This window comes from Symphodus melops, assembly GCF_947650265.1.
Source record: "Symphodus melops genome assembly, chromosome: 6".
Classification (NCBI taxonomy): Eukaryota; Metazoa; Chordata; class Actinopteri; order Labriformes; family Labridae; genus Symphodus; species Symphodus melops.
The window spans coordinates 21,099,290-21,117,886 of NC_136696.1; the positions used below are offsets into that span (position 1 = coordinate 21,099,290).

Below are 18,597 nucleotides of genomic sequence, written 5' to 3' on the forward strand. Positions count from 1 at the left end.
TGTTTTCTTTATTGTTGTATTTTCACGTTATTTATTGCTTGTAATTAAATGTGCTATATAAATAATATTCCCTGTCCTCGTCTGTGAGTTATGATTGTACAAGTGTAAGCGGTGCCATTGATGTATTTCTGCACTGAAGTGCTGATCAAGTTAGTGTAAAGGGATTTCCTTTTACACATGTACAACTTGTTATCCAAAAAGGGTCTGTGTCAGCTTGGGGCAACAATTAAGTTATTCACACCACACAGGGATTATCACCATTCAGTTTTCGTCATCACACTGTCCACAGTGGGGTCATCGGGAGAGGAGACACGGCGACTTTGATGAGTAACGACAGCCTGAACCCTCTATGGTGATGCCAGTTTAAGGTCATTTTCTGAGATGGAGTTTTAATCCTGACATGTAACCTGGGTTTCCTGCTTCCTGGTTACTTAAATGCCTTCCTAGAATAAAAAATAATAACATAAACCAAACTTTTTAATCCAATACTAGGATATCTAATATCTATAACAATGTTATCTCACGCTCTTCATCTGTTATGGTTTTCAGTACTTTATTTTATCTAATGATGGACAAGGATGAGGAGCTTACAAAGCTATTATATTATGTATATGTCGGGTAAGAAAAACAACATTAATTTTGCTTCAGAGTAGCTGTGTTGATAAAACTCAAGCAATTTAGGATAGCATTTTGTCATTTTTAATTGTTATTGACAAAAGTAAACAAAAGGGTTCAAATTATTTATTTTCCAATCTCTTCAGGCTTAAATCAAGTCCTGAATCTTATCAGAGAAAGAGCTACAAATGCTGTGTAGTTTGTAATTGTTCTTGGATTATATATTCTCTTCATTGCCTTTAATTAACAAAACTTCAACTGCAGATTCCATCAGGAGATCATTAATCTTTTAGGATTTTTGGTTTAAGAATAAAAATGGATGCATTGAATTTATCACTGAATAACAGCACACACGTTCTTACTGTTCAAGGACCAACAAACTTTCTTTAATTACATATCAGAGAAACATGAGTGGCTCACACTGCATCACAGCTGAGGACTGATGAGTCAGAGCATCATTTCACCCAGTCGATGTCACATTTGTTTTCTGTATAAACTGACACCTACAGCTAAATCTGATCAGATTAAAACCCGCTGAACGCCTGTGAATCTACAGAGGGCGGTGGGATTCAAAGTGTGGAAGGTGGAGCCACCTGGTGTTCTGTGACTGCAGTGTGTTAATACTGTGGGTGAAGAGCAGTCAGAAAGGTGCAACTACAGCGCCCCCTGCTTTTCTGTTACACATCCTGCAGGTCCCTCTGGATGTCCCACAGAGTGTTGGCACTGGACTGCAGCTGAGCCACCTCGTCGTCATTCAGAGTCATGTTGACCACACTCGCTACGCCTCCACCGTTCAGCACACAGGGCAGACTCAGATACACCTCGTCACTGATTCCATACATGCCCTGCACAAGAAGAACAAGCTTACAGTGTGTGTCGACAAACAACTGAATAAAAAGTGTCAGCTGGGAAAGAAAGTAAGGTTCAATCAAATGTATTCATCAGCTCAAAAAATAGATATACCCAAACAGCTTGAAGTCACTTGAAGTACATTTGTTTTTTGCCTTATTATTAAACCTTAAATCATAGGGAGGTTTAATTAAAGCATATAAGAATATCTTTGCTGTCATTTTTCACCATAAATCAAGAGAAACAAAAATATATGCTAAGTCGTTAAAATATCTTTCAGCTCATTTTATTAAACCCTTTTTCAGACACTTTTAAGAAGCATCATAGCTTTGGCAGGTAAATGCATTATTATGTTATGAATGGATTTATGCTTAAATGTAAGATGTAGATTGTTTCTGACATGTGAATAAGATTTGTGTCGGTGAAGCAGGCCTTACCTGCACCATGGTGGAAACGGGATGAATCCTATTCAGGTTCTTCATGAGGCTTTCTGTCAGGTCAGCTACGCTCAGGCCGATGGCCCAGTTAGTGTAACCCTTCAGTTTGATCACTTCATAGGCACTGAGAGATTATACAAACAAACACGGCAATAGAATTGTTTAAAGACTGATAATGTTAATTGTCAAATAAGTTTTAAAGTTAAACAGATAAAACTTAAACAATTTCCCCAAAAAACAGCTGCAGAAGAGGTCACTGATGTTTTTATTTCCTCAATGACAGTTATATACATAGATTTCCTTTTGTTTTGATTTACAATGATCAATTTATTTAAAATCTTGTAAGTTGACACAACATTAGAAATGATTTACTTTTCTCCACTGAAGTTAAATCCCATAAATTAAATGAATATGTAGAGAAGTAAACATTTAAAGCTGCATCAAACAAATCATTTCAGCACATTAATTATAATAATAAAAATGGATGATCATCCTTCATTATGTTCAACACTGAGCTCTCAAACCAACTGAAGGGAGAAACAACAACAGCTAATTAGAAAATAGAAGAAGTCCATGCAAACTCTTGTTTACCTGTCCACCACCATCTTGTGGGTTTCCTTCCAGTTCTCATCATCAACATCAGTTCCAATGTCCGGGTTCAACGTCTGCAGGTTGACTCCAGCCACATTGGTCCCACTCCACACAGGCACTAAAGACATTTAGAAATCATCAGCCTTTTTCTACCTACGTCTCACATCGCAGTCTGCAAATTGTTTTCTGTCAATAACATGCTGGGATTCTTTCCGTTTGCAGCACAGAAACTCCACAAATCCTCACCGCTGGTGTCTCCATGTTCTCCTAGAATCCATCCGTTGAAGCTGCTGGCGTGGATTCCCAGTTTGTCGGCCATCAGGAAGCGGAAGCGGGCCGAGTCCAAGTTGGTGCCACTGCCGATGACGCGGTGCTTGGGAAGGCCGCTCAGCTTCCAAGTCACATATGTCAGTACATCAACTGTTGACAGCGTTGTGATTAAAAAGGTGAACACTGCCTAACGCACAAATCTTCATGTTTTTATTTTCTCTCGCACAAACACACAGTACCTGGGTTGGAAACCACAATAATGATGCAGTCAGGACTGTATCGGATGATCTGAGGGATGATATGCTTGAAAATGTTGACATTCCTCTGGACCAGGTTTAGCCTGCTCTCCCCCTCCTGCTGACGGACTCCAGCGGTCACCACCACGATGCGGGAGTTTGCTGTCACAGAGTAGTCTGGAAGAGAAGAGGAGGAAGGGACTGATTACATTTGTAAAGAGAGACAGAAATCTTTCCTTACAGATTACAATCTAAACCAGGGTGTCTCGAACACATTTCTGCTGAGGATCTGTTTTAATGTCAAAAAGGCAAAAAACAGTGGTGACCCTGAATGCAAGGAAGCTTCAACTGGAAAACACTTCAACTGTTTTGAGATGTTCTTTGGCAGGACTGAGGAATGAACTTGCCTTTGTCTGCCACTATCTTGGGGGTTTTGAGGAAGAGGCTGCCGTGCTGCAGGTCCATCATCTCTCCTTTCAGCTTGTCCTCCATCACATCCACCAGGGCCAGTTCATCAGCCAGCTCCTGCACACATCAGAAAGGTTCAGAACAACACTGCTTCCACTCATCGTCCACTCAAACAGAAACAAATAAAGTTGGGAGTTGAGGTTACAAGTTAGTGTATTTAAAGCAATAATTATATTAATAACAATAATATTTCTGAAGGAAACAGTCACTCATGGGTTATCGTTAAAGCCTCGAAAAAAAAACATTTTCCACAAAGGTTGTTTTATTTTATCGGTTGTGGTCTGAATTTGCATCAATGTGACTATGCAAACGCACTCAGAAGGCTGCTGACTTAAACACATCAAAAGCATGTAAAGTAATGCACATTGTTAACGTAATATTGTCCTGACCACAGATGTGATGTAGACAGGGCTGAGAGACTTTTAAACTATTTGTACTTTTAAATGTTTTCACATTAAATCATATCAGAAAATATATTGACTGGAATCAATATACAGTATGTGATAAGCTCATATTGGCCCAATAATATCACAGGTCTGCAAACCGATGCTCTTGGGCTCAATTAAACAAGTAAACATTTAACTGCTTTTTTTTTTATCAAATGAAAACCTCATCTTTTCCTTTACTCGTGAAACAACTGTGCTCACAGAGCTCACAGAGCTCACAGAGCTCACAGAGCTCACAGAGCTCACAGAGCGGCCGGTTTTGCAGACAGTATAATGACTCGATTGTTTCAAATGAGTTGAAAGGATTTCTCCCTGTGGAGTGGATCAACAAGGTAACCTGGCAGCTATAATGACTGTTCAACTAGACACTAGCTGCCAAACATCCGCCTCAGAAACAAAGCCAGATTAAACTTTTCAGTAGTTTCATTAGAAACTCCATGTAGGGCATAAAGGTTTTTTTTCGGACACTATCACCACCTCAACTGGTTCAGTTAAGGATGAAGGTCAGATCAGACACCAACAGATAGCTAATCCTGTGTCAGCCTACCAACATGTTGGTATTACCCCGTTCTGTGACAGCAGCAGGCAGGGTGTTAATCTGAGCAGAGCAGGTCTCTTACCCTGAGCAAGATGCTGACAGCACAAGCCATGCCAACCTGGCCCACACCCACCACTGTCACTTTGTTCCTGGGGGGCTCAGAAGGACCTCTGAACAGTGGGGTCATCAGTTTATGCAGAATTGAGGCCATTTTCAGAGCTGAGGAGAGTTAAAAGGAAGAGAAAAGTCAGGGAGCAGATTGACTGTAGACAAGTTAAGAACACACTACATATAACTCAGGGAGTCAGTCCTGCATCCAGTGAGCAGGCTGCCTGCTCAGACGTCATAAATAATGCATTTAGAACACTGCATGTTATATTCTGAGTGTAAGGGGGTTACAAATGAAGACTGACATTTTTCTTAGCAGCACTAATGGAAGCATGACATCTAAATGTATCACAAGAAAAAAAAAAAAGAGACACCCCTCTGACTAGTCTCAGCCCCACTGAAGATCACCTTGAAAAGACACGCAGCTAGACACAGAAAGAGCAATAATACTTGCAGTGTTCGGCGACGCTCCGAGCTGTGAGGTATAAATACCAACATGTAATCAGCATGGCAATCTGTAGGGATACCTAAGGTGTTTACACAGAGCTGCGTCCACCCCGCATCCACAACACCTCCCACAGACACTGACAGTCGAGGCAGGTACCAGTCTGAAGCGGTAGCACAGAGCACATGTGACTCAGGGCCAGACTGGGGAGCTGTTTGCTGCACAGAGCGCCTACTCCTGTCCCTCCTCCCCTCTTCCAAAATTGAGGACGGAGCACTATAATCGGATGTCGAACTTGACTGACTGCAGACTGTTAAAGGAGTTACTGTAATCCCTTAACGCTGCCTCCATCTGCTGCAAGTGAACTACAGATGAGCATTCACCTCGTATCTAATAGGATATATCCAAAGAACACTATCAGATTACTTTTATACAGTTGAAGAAAGATTTCCCAGTATTTCAAGTGCAGTGTAATTCACGATCCTGTACTGCAGCTATAATAATGCAACTCTTGACGGTGACAGGCAGAAATGAATAATGCATGATTAAGATGCTTTTAATTTTAGAATTGTTCTTACTTAACATGCTGCAGACATTTACACACACACGAGGCACAATGCTGTCTTTCAAACTGCTCTCAGATAGAGACTACTGCTGCAAGTTTAAATGTTTGCAGCACAAGGTGTCAGTCGAGAGGTCCTGATCATGTTTTTGTAAACTTAGAAAAATGAACTATTTCTCTTTACTCTTTCACATTCATTAGCTCTGAGCGAATTGGGATTACCAAGACAAAGCGTCATTCTCTCAGAGCATCTAAACACAAGCGGCTAACAGAGTTGCTTAGTCTGCAAGGTCACAAATAAAACAACACCGGCAGCAACAGTTGTACCTGAGGTCTTCAAAAAAACGTTAATTTAATCAGAGCATTGTTTTTATTCCTCTTGGATGTTTGTATGGGACTGAGAGAGAGAGAGAGAGAGAGAGAGAGAGAGAGAGAGAGAGAGAGAGAGAGAGAGAGAGAGAGTGAGTCTCCTTTCAGCTTGAACACAGACAACATGCAGACCACACATTCACTGCCATCTGAAAGCCTCTTCACTTTCACGTTGCTACTATAGTACAGGAAAAACACAAGACGATGCAATGAGTGAAAAAAAGATTACGGTAGGTTTTCAAACTGAATCGAAGGATTTTTGTGATGGTCCAACCTCTCTTCCATCTATATGGGTAATCATTCAATGAGCTACAGAAACCCAGATTAAAGTGTATTTGGATGTCATTGCATTAATGATCTTCTCCAGAATATAACTTCTAGTTCGTTTTAGTGTCCCTGCAGATTACCACTTAAACTGGTAATTAAACCAGTTTAACTACCAATTAAACTGGAGGCTGCTATGAAAAATGTATCCAGCTAACAGACAATTAAGATGCATTTGTTTTGTGATTCTGCAAAAAGAGGCACCAAACTCACAAACAATGAAATGAATACAGATTGATTGAACTCTATACAAGAAGTGCAGAAAGCCTGAGGAGCAGAAACAATAAACTAAACTGACACTGTTGTCACTTGCTAACAAAATGCGTAAAACATAAATTACAACAAATTGCACAGAAAACCTAAAATGAAGTTTGGACATATTTGCCTCCTCCACTTATTTCAAACTTCCACATTACAATAAAATGCATAGCTATTCATCTCCCACCTTGATGGTCCAGTGACTTTGGATGCAAATATTCTTTCTCCAACACAACAGGAAGACTCACCCTTGTTGTGCTGTGCGCTGTGCTTGCTCCTCTTCCTGCTGTTCTCAGGCTGAAGTGGACTGGCTTTAATTGGCTAAGCCTCTCCATCCCTACAAAGTCCCTGTGTGGCACTCCAAGGGTCACCTCAGGCAGCTGGTACAACATTTCACTTTAACAAGTCTTATTTCCTGTTATATAAAACACAAAAGGCCAAAAATGGCTCCACACATCAAATTAAAGAAAAACAAAATAAAACACAATTCATTTGATCAACGTTGGGGTCCGGCCCTGTGGGGGTTCTGATGATGTCAAAAATAGATCTGTACATATGAACTAAAACCACGAGAACACAGCTAATGGATGGCATATACAAAGGTGTGTTGGTGAACAAGTGTGTGTAGTCCCATTCTGTTCAGATTTAAACCAAAGAAAACAATATAAATGAACGTTACTTTTGACAGAAATATATGACTTTTTTTCACCATGCCTGGATCCATGGCAGGAAACAAAAATACTTCATAGCTCTGTAGAAGCACATGTGACAGCCATCCGAGCTCTGTAAGTGACACTCTCCATAAAAGGCTCTATAAGAAAAGAATCTAAAATACTGTCTAGAACAAAAGCTTGCTAAACACTGCAGTGTAAAGAATAAAATACATCTGAGGATGACTTTTAAGGTTCTGCAGATTGTAACTGGATAAAAAGCAATCATTCGTGGATCTTAGCATCTTTCGGACTCTGCTGAGCTGAATTTCTTAAAAGGACACAAACACATCTGAGCCAGCAGGTGGAGGCACACGCTTGATGCATAACAACTGCAGGGAAAAACAGCAGGCCTGACAAGACAGAGGTCTGACCATGAGCTATCTAAAACTACATGTATTACTAAATGTAGCTTTAGAATAAATCTTTACATGTATCTTTTTTTCATTTAGCCTGAGTAGGATGTCAGAAACTATTCTGATTGGAAAACATAAAGGAAATGTTTAAAGTTCCGGGGTAAACATGCAAGTCTAATTAAGTGTCTTTCAGACACAAGCAGGTCTGTGATCCTCAGGTGTGGCCACTTCACAGCTCCCAGGATTTTACCAACATTAAGGTCACATCAGTGGAAGACAGTGTGACATGGACAGGTGTCATAACAGATGCTCCTGTGTCAACTTTGAAGTTGAGTCAGCATGCACTTCAGTAGAAAAGAGACTTTAAATGTTCTCTTTGTGTTTTCTACTTCATAGAGGGTTCGGTACACTACAATGCTTGGCTCAGCAGCAGCTGCCAACCGCCTCAGGTGTCCTTTGGAGGAGCTTCTTCAACCTCTGACAGGAAAACAGACAATATACTAAGGGAGACTATTGAAGATTACGATGGTAGGTCTTTCAGGTGTATTACAGAGCGCACTGTAAAAGAATACAAACAGAATAGTCCGTTCTAGTGAAGCTTCTCATTTCAAGACCAGCTAGTGTTACCCTTACCCTAAACTAGAAATGATAATGTTCATAATGCAGATTATTCTTCAACCTGATGTGTCAATACACAGGAAAATCGTATTTGCTTTTACGGAGTCAGTGTTGTGCAGGATTATAAATCAGAAGTCACAAACTAAACGAGCTGATTTCAATGGACCTTCAGATGGCTGCTGTGTACATACTGTATGAAACGTGCAGTTTTTCTTGGTTTCATTATACCACACAATATAAATACATGTGTACACATATACCATCTCCGCCATATTTAATAATGTCCCAGAGGTGACACAGAGATTGCAACAAAACACAAAGAAAAAGCATCTGGCAACAACAAAGTTTATTTTATGATACACTGCCTACATTATCATAAATAAACAGATTCAAAATCCTTACCCACATAACCCCTGTCATTTCTGTCCATTGTGGGAGAGCTGCCTGATGAAAGATCACTTGAATTAAGTCAGTAATGGTCAGATTAAGATACAGTATCATTTGCATTTCGTACATATTGCTTTGCTCAAATGTAACAGTTAAATGTGTTATAAAAAGTTCAATGCGCCACTTTAGAAAAAGTATCAAAATAGAAACAAAATATGCCCCAGAAGTCCTGCCCCCCCCCTCCCCTTTACCTCCAGTGAATGCTAACGTGTTGCTCTCAGTGTCCCCTCGCAGAGTGAGCTAGTGTCTAAATAAAGGTGATTTACACAGGCAGGAGTCGTTTAAAAAAACAACAAAAAAACAAACATTTTAATTTGCTTAACTTTGAACCAATGTGTTCTTCTTTGCAGGTCTGCCACGTCTGGACAAATGCAATCAGTGAGGTGGGCTATGTGGGTGCACTGCATCAGCCAATCCTGCATATAGGACTGAAGGATCAGGAAAAATACAAAACAGAAATACAGAAAAGCACAACAGAGCACGAAACTCAAAGCTTGTAAACTCAACAAGGAACACTGGCAGGGCTGGAATAATAAACGATTGAACGATTTCATTCAGTTATGGGCTGACTTAAAAAAAATGCTAGTATTTAAACGTCTCTTCATTTAAAATTAAGTTTGTAAATTCATGATTCTAATAAAATAACCCCAAAATAGAGTAACTTCTCTTTCTCAGCCCATAAAATAAAATCATGATTTCAATACAGATTGACCAAAAGTGATCATTTCAGTCAACCCTGAGCCTCATATTGGCCCGATTTAAGCAGTGATCCGCCATTGAAGAAAAAAGGTTTCTCGCTCAAATTAACTATGGGCGGTTTGTCTTCATGCTGTCTCCTTCCAGCTCCAACCACGCCAAAAATTGGAGCTGAATTAACCTGAGCACCAGAGAAATAATGATTCACCCTATCTAACTCTATAGCTACTGAGCACATTTTGAAATGTAGACAGAAACACGTGTAGACATTCTGGTATTAGTAGATGCACTACTGTGTGCTTGAAAATGGGAGGGCACTACGTGCTAACAGTGTCCAGGCACTTTACAAAAAGAAAACACCTGGCACAGTTAGAAACTACAGTATGATCTTCATAAACTACAACCATGCACAGATAAAGGGCCTCCCTGTCTGCACTTATTTCTACATACATGGGTTATATACACACAAAGACACAAACAATGCACAGATTTAAAAATCAACATCACAATGAGTCTCCTCTGACTGCCACAAAAACAGTGTAATCCAGAAGCTACTGTTCGTCTTGGGGTAGGAGGGAAGCTAGAGCCCAGAGAGGAGAGAGTTTATCGTTCCAATTAAAATCTGTGTACTCTCTCCAACCGTGTCCGTAAAAAGCAGAAGTGAGCCAAGTTTTCTGCTTGAGTTGTGGTGTGCTGTGGCAGGCTGCAAGGAGGTGGGGCCGGCATGGCTAGAGACTGCTGAGGGCCTTTACTTGCCGTTTTTCTCTGTGGGAGCGCTGCTTCCGATGCCCAGGTAGGCACCCGCATCATTAACAAGGCCTTGTAAGGGCACGATGACGCTGTCACAGAGGCCTTTGAGGGTGTTGATTTGATCTGCATCCAGGTTGTGATAGGCATAGTAAAGAGAACCACCCAGCACCACGAGGAGCAGGAACTTGAGCAACACAGACAGAAAGCCTCTTCGGGTTGGGGCTTTGCTTGAGGAGGCTGTGTTGCCCACTCTGGAGAAAGACTCCGAGTAAGAGCGGCTTTCTGTCAGGATGCTGTGCTGCACACGGGACTCATCCAGCCAGTATTCACTTGGTTTCAGCGGTCGACCAGCTGCACCTCTGATGGGACGCCTGCAGGTTGCACTGGCCGGATAACAAAGTAAAATTTAACACTTTGAGTGAGAGCAAGAACACATGAAACTTGACTGGTTTTTCCCCTATTATTCAACTGCCGCTCTAGGTCTTCATCGACACATTGAGATGTTTCAGATTTCATAAAAAAACTTGGTGTGTCAGTCATGAGCCCCATCTCTGATTAAAAGTTGTCTTTAGTACCGGAGGTGAAAGTTCCCACTGCAGTATAAGAATTGAAATATGGATGAAAGCTCAGAGACAAAGCCTGTAAGACATGCACGACTGGAGATCTTAAAAACGAGCACACTTTGGTTTATCAAGCAAAAGTAACGACAATCACTTTTCTGAAGAGACTCGTTTCCTTGTCAGTTAAACAGAAATTTGAATTCAGACAAACCGATAAGTATGAAGGTAAGATAACTGTTCAGATAGTAAGAGCTAATGTTCGCAGTGGAAGAAGAAGAGATGTTCCCTGAAGGTTTACATTCACAAAATGTGGTTACATGTTGCTCTGGTCAATAATCCAATCAAATTTGGTGGCTCGTTGCAGATTGTGTGAACAATTTGAGTGGCATCAAGGGCCAACATAAAACAATATTAGTCATTTCTTTAACTGACTAGTAAATCTGGTGTCTACAAGCGAGGGTCCCTTACTAAACGTGCACATCCTTAGTCAAGACAGTTTCAAAATGATGATCCATTGTTACCTGATGCCTGTTGGCGTGCTTAATTCATTGGCAAGGATATCTTCAATCATATTCTCGCTGGATTTCTTCGGGGTTTCTTCAGTGATAATGTCTTCCACCACCTGTCCACGCCATAACATAACATGTTAGAACACAACCAAAACATACAGTTAAAAGAAGAGATATAGGCAGGAAACTGTCTCTTTACCTTAGTTTGCCGCCTGCTGCTGGCTCTGACGGTAACTGGGGCTTTCCCTCTGCTCCTCACAGGCTTCTCTACCACAGGAACTGGCTCTGGCTCAGGGGTGGCGATCTCTGAAAATCAAACGCATTGTAAATATCAGTGTTTTCCCAACATTTAATTTGTGATCATTCGAATATGTACTAGGCTGTCTGGCTTACATACTCAAGACAAGTACATATTGTTAGCTAAAATTATATTTATGTTATTTGTCTTGAAAAGAGATTTGAAACTCATATTAAAGAAAATTCACAGGAATTGTGGCCTGAGCTCACCGTCTTCCTTGTCACTATACTGGTCGGAATTTGTGTTGCCGTTCTGGTTACTGTCTGCCTTGGGGAGAGCCGTGACGTCTGTAGGAGCTTCAGGTTCAGCAGGAGGCTGGTCCAAAAGCTTCTGCAGCTTTTTCTCATAAAACTTACGAGTGGAGGCTAAGGGATGAAGAGGAAGGACGTAATCATATATGACATAGAAAACATGTCACTTAACCCTGGAAAATGTATAATGTTGCATGCGTTTTTATTTTATTTTACTGATGTAATGTTTGAACAGGATTATGTATCACTTCTTGTCGTATGCACAGTATCTTTTATTCCTGCTCATTCATGGAATAAACTCTTCAACACATAAAGAAAAATAATTACATTATTAACAATATTTTTCGTCACCACACAAAGTTACAGTCCTGTGACTACTCACCAACGATGGGTCCACAGTCCACACCATGCTTTGCCAGCTGTTGTTTGAGATCTTCATCTGTGAGAGCTGTCACCTCCACTTCCTCTGAGCGTGGCTTGTCAGTCTTTTTGGTTGCTTTCTGTAAAAAAACAAAAAAAACAAGCGTTAAATCAGGAGTGCCCAATACGTTGATCGCAAAGGTATTGTGGGTAGATCACACAGCATTATAAAAAGTAGATGTCAGCCTATCGTTAATTATATTAAAATGTTAGGTCAAATTATAGCAATCGTGACTCAGTACTTAAGACTTTAAAAATTCAACAGAGGATGAGACCGGACGAGAGGAGTCAAGTACAGGAGGTGCAAGCCCCATATCAGCCCCAGGACCCAGCTACATACAAAGACCAGGATCCAGATACATACAAAGACCAGAATTCTCACCTTAATATACAGTCACAGAGCAATAAAATAAATACTTTGTGTACGTTCATATCAGGCAGATCATTTTATAAGTAGCTCCCATGCCATAAAAAGTGAGCACCCCTGTGTTAAATATAACACCATAGCATAAGATTATTCATGATACACCACAACAACAGTCATAGTAATAAAATAATAAATAAAAATACACTTACTCTTCCTGAGCGACTTTTGTTGGAAACAACAGGAGCAGGTATATCCTCGTCGCTGGAGAAAGTGTCCACAGGAGGACTTGTCTTGTTGTTTAGGATAGTTAAGTTTTTCAGATAGAGCTGCACGTACACTTCTTTTTTATGCTCTCCGCTCGGAAGTGGCACATTGTTGGCTGTGAGCTCATTCTTCAGCTTGTCTTTAGTCAGAACAGACGGATCTTCGAGGAATTCAGCCATATTCAATTTGTTTTTATCTCGAGCTTTCTTTCTTTCTTTACCTTTCGGACACCTTCACAGAAAAATTACGCGCGCTCACCTCAACAACAAACAGGCGCGTGAGCTGTTGTCAAACACTACTACTACCGCCAATTCCAGCTAGCAAGACAGAAGAGGTTTTTACCAAAAATAAAAGCTTTTTGTCACGCGTTAGCCTAATAATATTAACACTAACATGCAGCTTGGATTTTTCGTAGACACTTACACGCTTGTGTCGCAAGTAGAACCAGTGCAAAACTCTTACTTAGGTGGATAAAATGTGACTGAATTAGCTTAGCTTCAAAAGCCCGGTCCAATTGCCTCTCTGTCTGTCCGCGGTCGCGACACAGGGCCAAAACAACAAGAAGACCCATCATTGGACGTGCGACACCAGTAAGCTCCCTTCTGATTGGATGACTATGAATGGCACATTCGCAGGCTATGGTCGCAGGCCGCACAAAGAAACTGCAGGCGGAGTGTTAAAAAACAATGAAAGGAAAGGCTGCACAGAAATATTTTCGACCATATTTACAACAATGTTTGCATCAACTTTCGTTATTGGCCTTAATATTTGATAACTGGAGTGTGATTGAAACCGAGTCGTGTTGAATGATTAGCAGTAACAATGGAGGTTTAGTGGCTCCGTGTTTGGTGTATGTCGCACTTATTACTCACATATGTTGGTTAAAAGCCGGTTTATCATGTGTATCACTGGTGGTTTCAATACTGCATAATATGGCAGGGACAGAAGCTGCTTCTACCACGTCTGCCCTTGTAACAGAAGAGGGCAGCACGAGCCACATTATATAAAGATACTAAACATAACGTTTAATCTGTTTAACAAGAAGCCAGCTTTTTATACAGGTCTCTGTAGGAAAAAGGGGATTTACAGAGCATATAAACCCACAAAATTGCAACCAAAAAAAGGTAGAGAAGGTGTAAAAAAAATGTCTCCCCATTTTTCTTGTCAGTTTGCATCACATTTGTTAAAGAGACTGCCAGTTGTAATGCTATGCACTGTGCATACACTTAACTCATTTTCTTTCTCTGAAAATTAATCTTCGACAACATCAGATTATTATGTTAACTAGCCATTCTTTATCCTTTATTTCCTTTACATTGTTTTAAGCTACAGTGTCTAAATAGATTAGTTATGGAATTTAAGTCTCGAGCCTGGTTTATAGTTCTGACAGATCTATGCCGTAGCCTTCATCAGCATTTGTGCGTTGGAGTGTCTGCATAGCTCAGGGCTTGAAGGTTGAACTGTTTCCATAGGTAAGGCACCTTTTTGTGGAGGTGTATGACAGACTACTCATACAGGCATCTCACAGGGCTACAAAAACCTACAGCGTATGTTACGGTGTAGATTCAACACACCATACTTTAATGCTATATAATACAACAGTAAGCTCCCGGTATATAGCTGGAAGTTGTTTTTTATTGCTAGTTGTCTGCCCAACTTTGTTTAATTTTAAATTTTTGGCCCCAATAGGACAATGGTTTTAGTGGCGAGCCACCTGTCCTTAAGGCCTGTTTCTCTATGTTCTTTCTGGGATGCTGCGGCAGAAACCAAGCAATCGATCCCCACCTCAGCTCCAAAACACATTAAAATACAGCAATTTAAGTATAGTTCAGCTTTTCCACAGTGCATTTGCCAGTGGAGTGTAGGCAAAAAATGTGAGCCCTTGAGAAACACCTCTTAAGCTTTCTTTGTATGTAATTTATACAGAAAATAAGGCCTGGGCCAAGAATCATAGAGAGTGCCTCTTTAAGCATAACAGTCACGGCCTCTAAAAAATGATCAAAGTCTACAATTTAACCGCCAGCATTCAAATTTTCAGAATTAGTTCATTTGAAATGGAATTGCTCCAACCATTGTTGACCAGTCAGTTTAATAAACAACATTTCTTGACAGATAATTCAGAAACATTTCTAGAAAACAAATTGTCAAACAAGTGTCAGAAGAAGCAAATCAAAGTGATCAAATTTGAATTACCCCCCCCCCCCCCCTCCCACACACACACAAATAAAGTTTTTTTAATTGAATTGAAATCACTGCACAACTTTGTATTACATACCTGACACTTTATATATAAACTCATGTGTATCCCTTAAATAGTCCAGATCTTATCAGTCAGTGGTATAGAGTATGATTTAAAAGAAGTTTTTTTGTAAAATTCAAAATGAAAAAAAAAAAAAAAAAGGCACTTTCATTCACTAATCCATTACAGCAATCTCTAATCCTCAAGGATGTTATTTCTCAGCGCCAAACTTATTAAGATCAAGTCTTGGGCAGTTTCCTGTGTAAAGAGGAGGTTAGGAAGCCGGCAGCTGTACCACTGATTTCACAGGAGCTAAGATTTGTGTGTCCTGGCCTAGAGACAGTCATCTAGTCGTACTCCCAGTATATTTTCATCTGTTGACAATCCAAACTGTACTTCAAGGACACATGTTAGGTTGTAGACATTTCTGTCAGAAGGAAAAATGAGAGTACTCTCTGTCCCTTGTTGATGACTGTTTGGACACATGCCTGTTTGTATCTTAAGTACTCCTATATTTGCATTATTGTTATGATTTAGGCTTTTCCCGTTTTATTTGGCCATTGAGTACAGAGACACACTTGCTCATGTCCTCACTGAACTCCAGGCAAACACAAATGTTCCAAGTGTTGAATCAGGACCTTCTATTTGGTCTTCAGTGAAGCACCTTTAGGATGCCATGTTGGATCATTTGGGAAAAAAATATAGGCCATCCATCATTTCAAATGAAATGCACTGACATAAAACATCAGGACAAATTTGATCTTTTAGAGCCACTGCAAGCCTCTGCTGCAGTAGGCTGTGACTACAGCCACTTGTCCAGTCCACTAGCAGTTTGGGACGTCATGGATACTATATATGCACACTCTATGCAGCTAAATCAATATTACAATATATATAATGGATCAAATGGTTATGTGCAGAGCAGAAAGTGAACCCACAGAGAAATATCTATCGACTCTGCAGAGAAGCTGGTCAGCTTTATTGAGCATTTCCGTATCTTTCTGCTCTTCATTTGTGTTTTCGAAGACTGCGACTTTTTGTTCCTTTCACCCAAACGTTCAGCCATTGTATAAAATGTTTGTCTTTAAAACAGCTCTTAAACTCCATTAGCTCCGTGCCAAACAGTGATAAGAAGAAGTTAGATCCACAAGGCTGTCATTTCCATAATTGATATTTAAACATGATTAGGTGTTAACTCCTTTTTACTGCTGCCTCTAAGTCAGCAGAAGTCTATGAGCTCATGGGACACATAGTTCCTGTCCATCAGACGCAACTAGGAGATACTCTATCTATTTCACTTAATCATAGACCTTGCTTCCACCTTATCCGGCCTTCAGCCCTTAAAACTCTACTTGTCTTAGCAAACACAACCACCATTGTAAAAAAAATTATATTAAATGACATTAATACACAGTAAGAATACACAGCCACTGTATTGGAATTAACTTATAGTTCATTACATTGATAATTCTATTTAATACTTCTTAAAAATAGTTAAACTGAATGGCAGGTGGCTCGTGACTCAGAGAGGGAGCGACCTCACAAAGGTGACTGCCAGAATCTTGAGCGAGCAGGAAACTCACAGGCTCATACAGACGTTGCCCCTGTGCTTAATTTTTCTGTACCCATAGCTTAACAGTGGTACCAGACCAGTGTGGGAAAAGCCAAAGACTTCACAGAGGCCACCACTGGTGTTTCAGATGAGATACAACAATGTTCTTGAAATTTTCCGTCTCTTTCAGGGTGGCCTGGGCTCTGAACTCACAGGCCCCAATTTTAAACAAAAAGTGATCATTTTAGACCATCAGCATTATCCATGCCAAATGAACTAGAAGTAGACTGTCAACAGACACTCAACAGAATTCCAAGGTGAAAGTGCCATGTAAGGATACTGCTCAGCGCATTCAGCATCTTATTGTAATTGTTGGCAGGATTCAAGTGTAATTTTCAATTAGGTACAATAAAAGAAAAGGGGGCGGATTTAATAAAAGCTGACAACAAGAGACATCTTTGGGGACCTTAGTGTGAGGTGCTTGAGGAGACCGACATAACTGTGTTTGTAATTTCCTTACCTCTGGTGTCAAGTTATTTTAAGTAATAGCCCTCAGCTCTGTTTCTACTGTAGCCAGGACGCATTCCCCAAAAAACGTGGTACTGCTGCTGATATGATCTTATTTATTCAATCTTGAAAACTGAAACCTCGAGGCCTCACACTGCCTGGCTGCATGAATGGACTCCCCTTTAGCTGGATCTACATCAAAACTATTTGATATTTATACCAGGAGCTGCACCATGTGGAAAAAGCACTTGTCGTCATGTTTACTGTCCTTCCAGGAGGTAGTCTTGATGGTTGGACTCTTGTAGCAGCTCATAGTTTTGGGTAGTTAAACACCGGGGGCCTATCGATGCTCTGAAGCCTCACAGCTTGGCTCATCCGTGCCAGCGGTAAAGGACAAATGTGCCAAAGTCTGCTCGGTTTGGCTCTTTTCTCACCCCCTGGCTTCCAACACCGATGTATCCAGCTGAGGTACAATAATTTGACACCTCTAAGCAGTTGGACCTTTTAGAGTGACAACCGCTGCTTTGTTTTATATTCCTGCGTGTTCTGAACGCAATCAAAAATTACAGCCAGCAACATCTAAACTGTGTTTTGATCCACTTAGGACTTTTGCTCCTCTCACCCTTTCAATCTGCTTTATCCCTCCCTTTCCTATGTGGGATTTAACGTACACTTTGTGGTAACCTTGCTAAGTTATCAATTTTTTCTATGTTCTTTCACACTGAATAAAGGCTTGTTTCTCTGCGCCTGCTTGTTACGACTTCAAGGACAGCTCCCTCCATCTGGCATTAAGTATTCTTGCTGCCAGTGTCGGGTTAACTGACACTCCAGCACTTAGACTAATGGCAGCGAGCAGTCATCTCCCATGAGGTGCTCACCTTGGAAAAAATCACCCAGCTCCCTCATCCTCAATCATAGTGGTGCTCTCGCCACCCACTGAATGTAACCATGGGCATGAAAAGAGGGATTGTTTCACTATTCAGGCATATATGAGAGCAAATGAAAACATGTAATACGCATGTCCTGTCTTGGATTTGCCCTCCTCCCGAGTGCAATGAGACGTTGTGAGGTGGGAAGAGTAGAGCAGCATGCAAACAGAAAAAGAGAGACTCAGCAATTCGTCACTCTCTTTAGGAAGGAAACATGTAACCCTATTTCTTAAACAAATTAAGAAGAAAAAGTTAAGTAACTAAACATTCAGATGCGTAAAGACATTTGAAAGATCCTTTATGCTATAAAGTCATTCATTTCTGATTGTACTGGTTTGACTGTTAAAGAGATGTGATAAATTCAACAGAAAAACTGTAGTTCAACAGAATCACAATTTCAATAAAGGAGCAGAGAAGAGCATACTGGCCCAGAAAACGTCATACAGCAGTTTAATTTTGAGTACAGAGATCGTAACGGTGGGGTGCATATAGTCCATAGTTGTGCACCAATTGAAGGATATAAATGTCACCACCCCCTCCAACTCACCTGATGTGAATTCTACTGATTATATCCTGCTGGGTTTTCAAATGAGCTCACTTGGACTTCA

At 40.6% G+C, this 18,597-nt stretch overlaps 2 protein-coding genes across 5 annotated transcripts; both read right to left on the reverse strand.

Moving 5' to 3' along the window:
• Nucleotides 1–979: 979 nt before the first annotated feature.
• Nucleotides 980–6,833, reverse strand: ldhbb (lactate dehydrogenase Bb). Of its 4 annotated transcripts, none has more exons than XM_079345388.1 (8): nucleotides 6,765–6,833; nucleotides 4,533–4,669; nucleotides 3,406–3,523; nucleotides 3,002–3,175; nucleotides 2,739–2,912; nucleotides 2,493–2,610; nucleotides 1,902–2,025; nucleotides 980–1,460 (listed from the first exon to the last, which is right to left on the reverse strand). In XM_079345388.1, the coding sequence occupies exons 2-8, from the start codon at nucleotides 4,659–4,661 to the stop codon at nucleotides 1,293–1,295; spliced, it is 1,005 nt and encodes a 334-aa protein (XP_079201514.1). In that variant the 5' UTR covers nucleotides 4,662–4,669; nucleotides 6,765–6,833; the 3' UTR covers nucleotides 980–1,292. The 4 variants fall into 4 exon arrangements, with proteins under 4 accessions (XP_079201514.1, XP_079201516.1, XP_079201513.1 ...); XM_079345390.1 differs by having other exon boundaries at nucleotides 6,704–6,769; XM_079345387.1 differs by lacking the exon at nucleotides 6,765–6,833 and adding an exon at nucleotides 5,013–5,213.
• A 1,698-nt stretch (nucleotides 6,834–8,531) lies between these two features.
• tmpob (thymopoietin b) lies at nucleotides 8,532–13,386 on the reverse strand. The gene is made up of 6 exons (XM_079345699.1): nucleotides 12,708–13,386; nucleotides 12,094–12,211; nucleotides 11,670–11,825; nucleotides 11,362–11,468; nucleotides 11,175–11,275; nucleotides 8,532–10,476 (listed from the first exon to the last, which is right to left on the reverse strand). Exons 1-6 carry the CDS (start codon nucleotides 12,939–12,941, stop codon nucleotides 10,092–10,094), a joined length of 1,101 nt encoding a protein of 366 aa, XP_079201825.1. The 5' UTR covers nucleotides 12,942–13,386; the 3' UTR covers nucleotides 8,532–10,091.
• Between the last annotated feature and the right edge of the window lie 5,211 nt (nucleotides 13,387–18,597).

Bases quoted from the DNA above. Each gene is read 5' to 3' on its own strand.
- ldhbb (XM_079345387.1), bottom strand. From the start codon at position 5,067: ATGCTGATTACATGTTGGTATTTATACCTCACAGCTCGGAGCGTCGCC. The intron at 3,524-4,532 runs GTAAGAGACCTG...TGATGTGTGCAG, and splicing joins CTGTCAGCATCTTGCTCAGG to GAGCTGGCTGATGAACTGGC. The intron at 1,461-1,901 runs GTAAGGCCTGCT...CTTCTTGTGCAG, and splicing joins CCGTTTCCACCATGGTGCAG to GGCATGTATGGAATCAGTGA.
- tmpob (XM_079345699.1), bottom strand. From the start codon at position 12,941: ATGGCTGAATTCCTCGAAGATCCGTCTGTTCTGACTAAAGACAAGCTG. The intron at 12,212-12,707 runs GTAAGTGTATTT...GTTTTTTTACAG, and splicing joins ACAAAAGTCGCTCAGGAAGA to AAAGCAACCAAAAAGACTGA. The intron at 11,826-12,093 runs GTGAGTAGTCAC...TTCATCCCTTAG, and splicing joins GGACTGTGGACCCATCGTTG to CCTCCACTCGTAAGTTTTAT.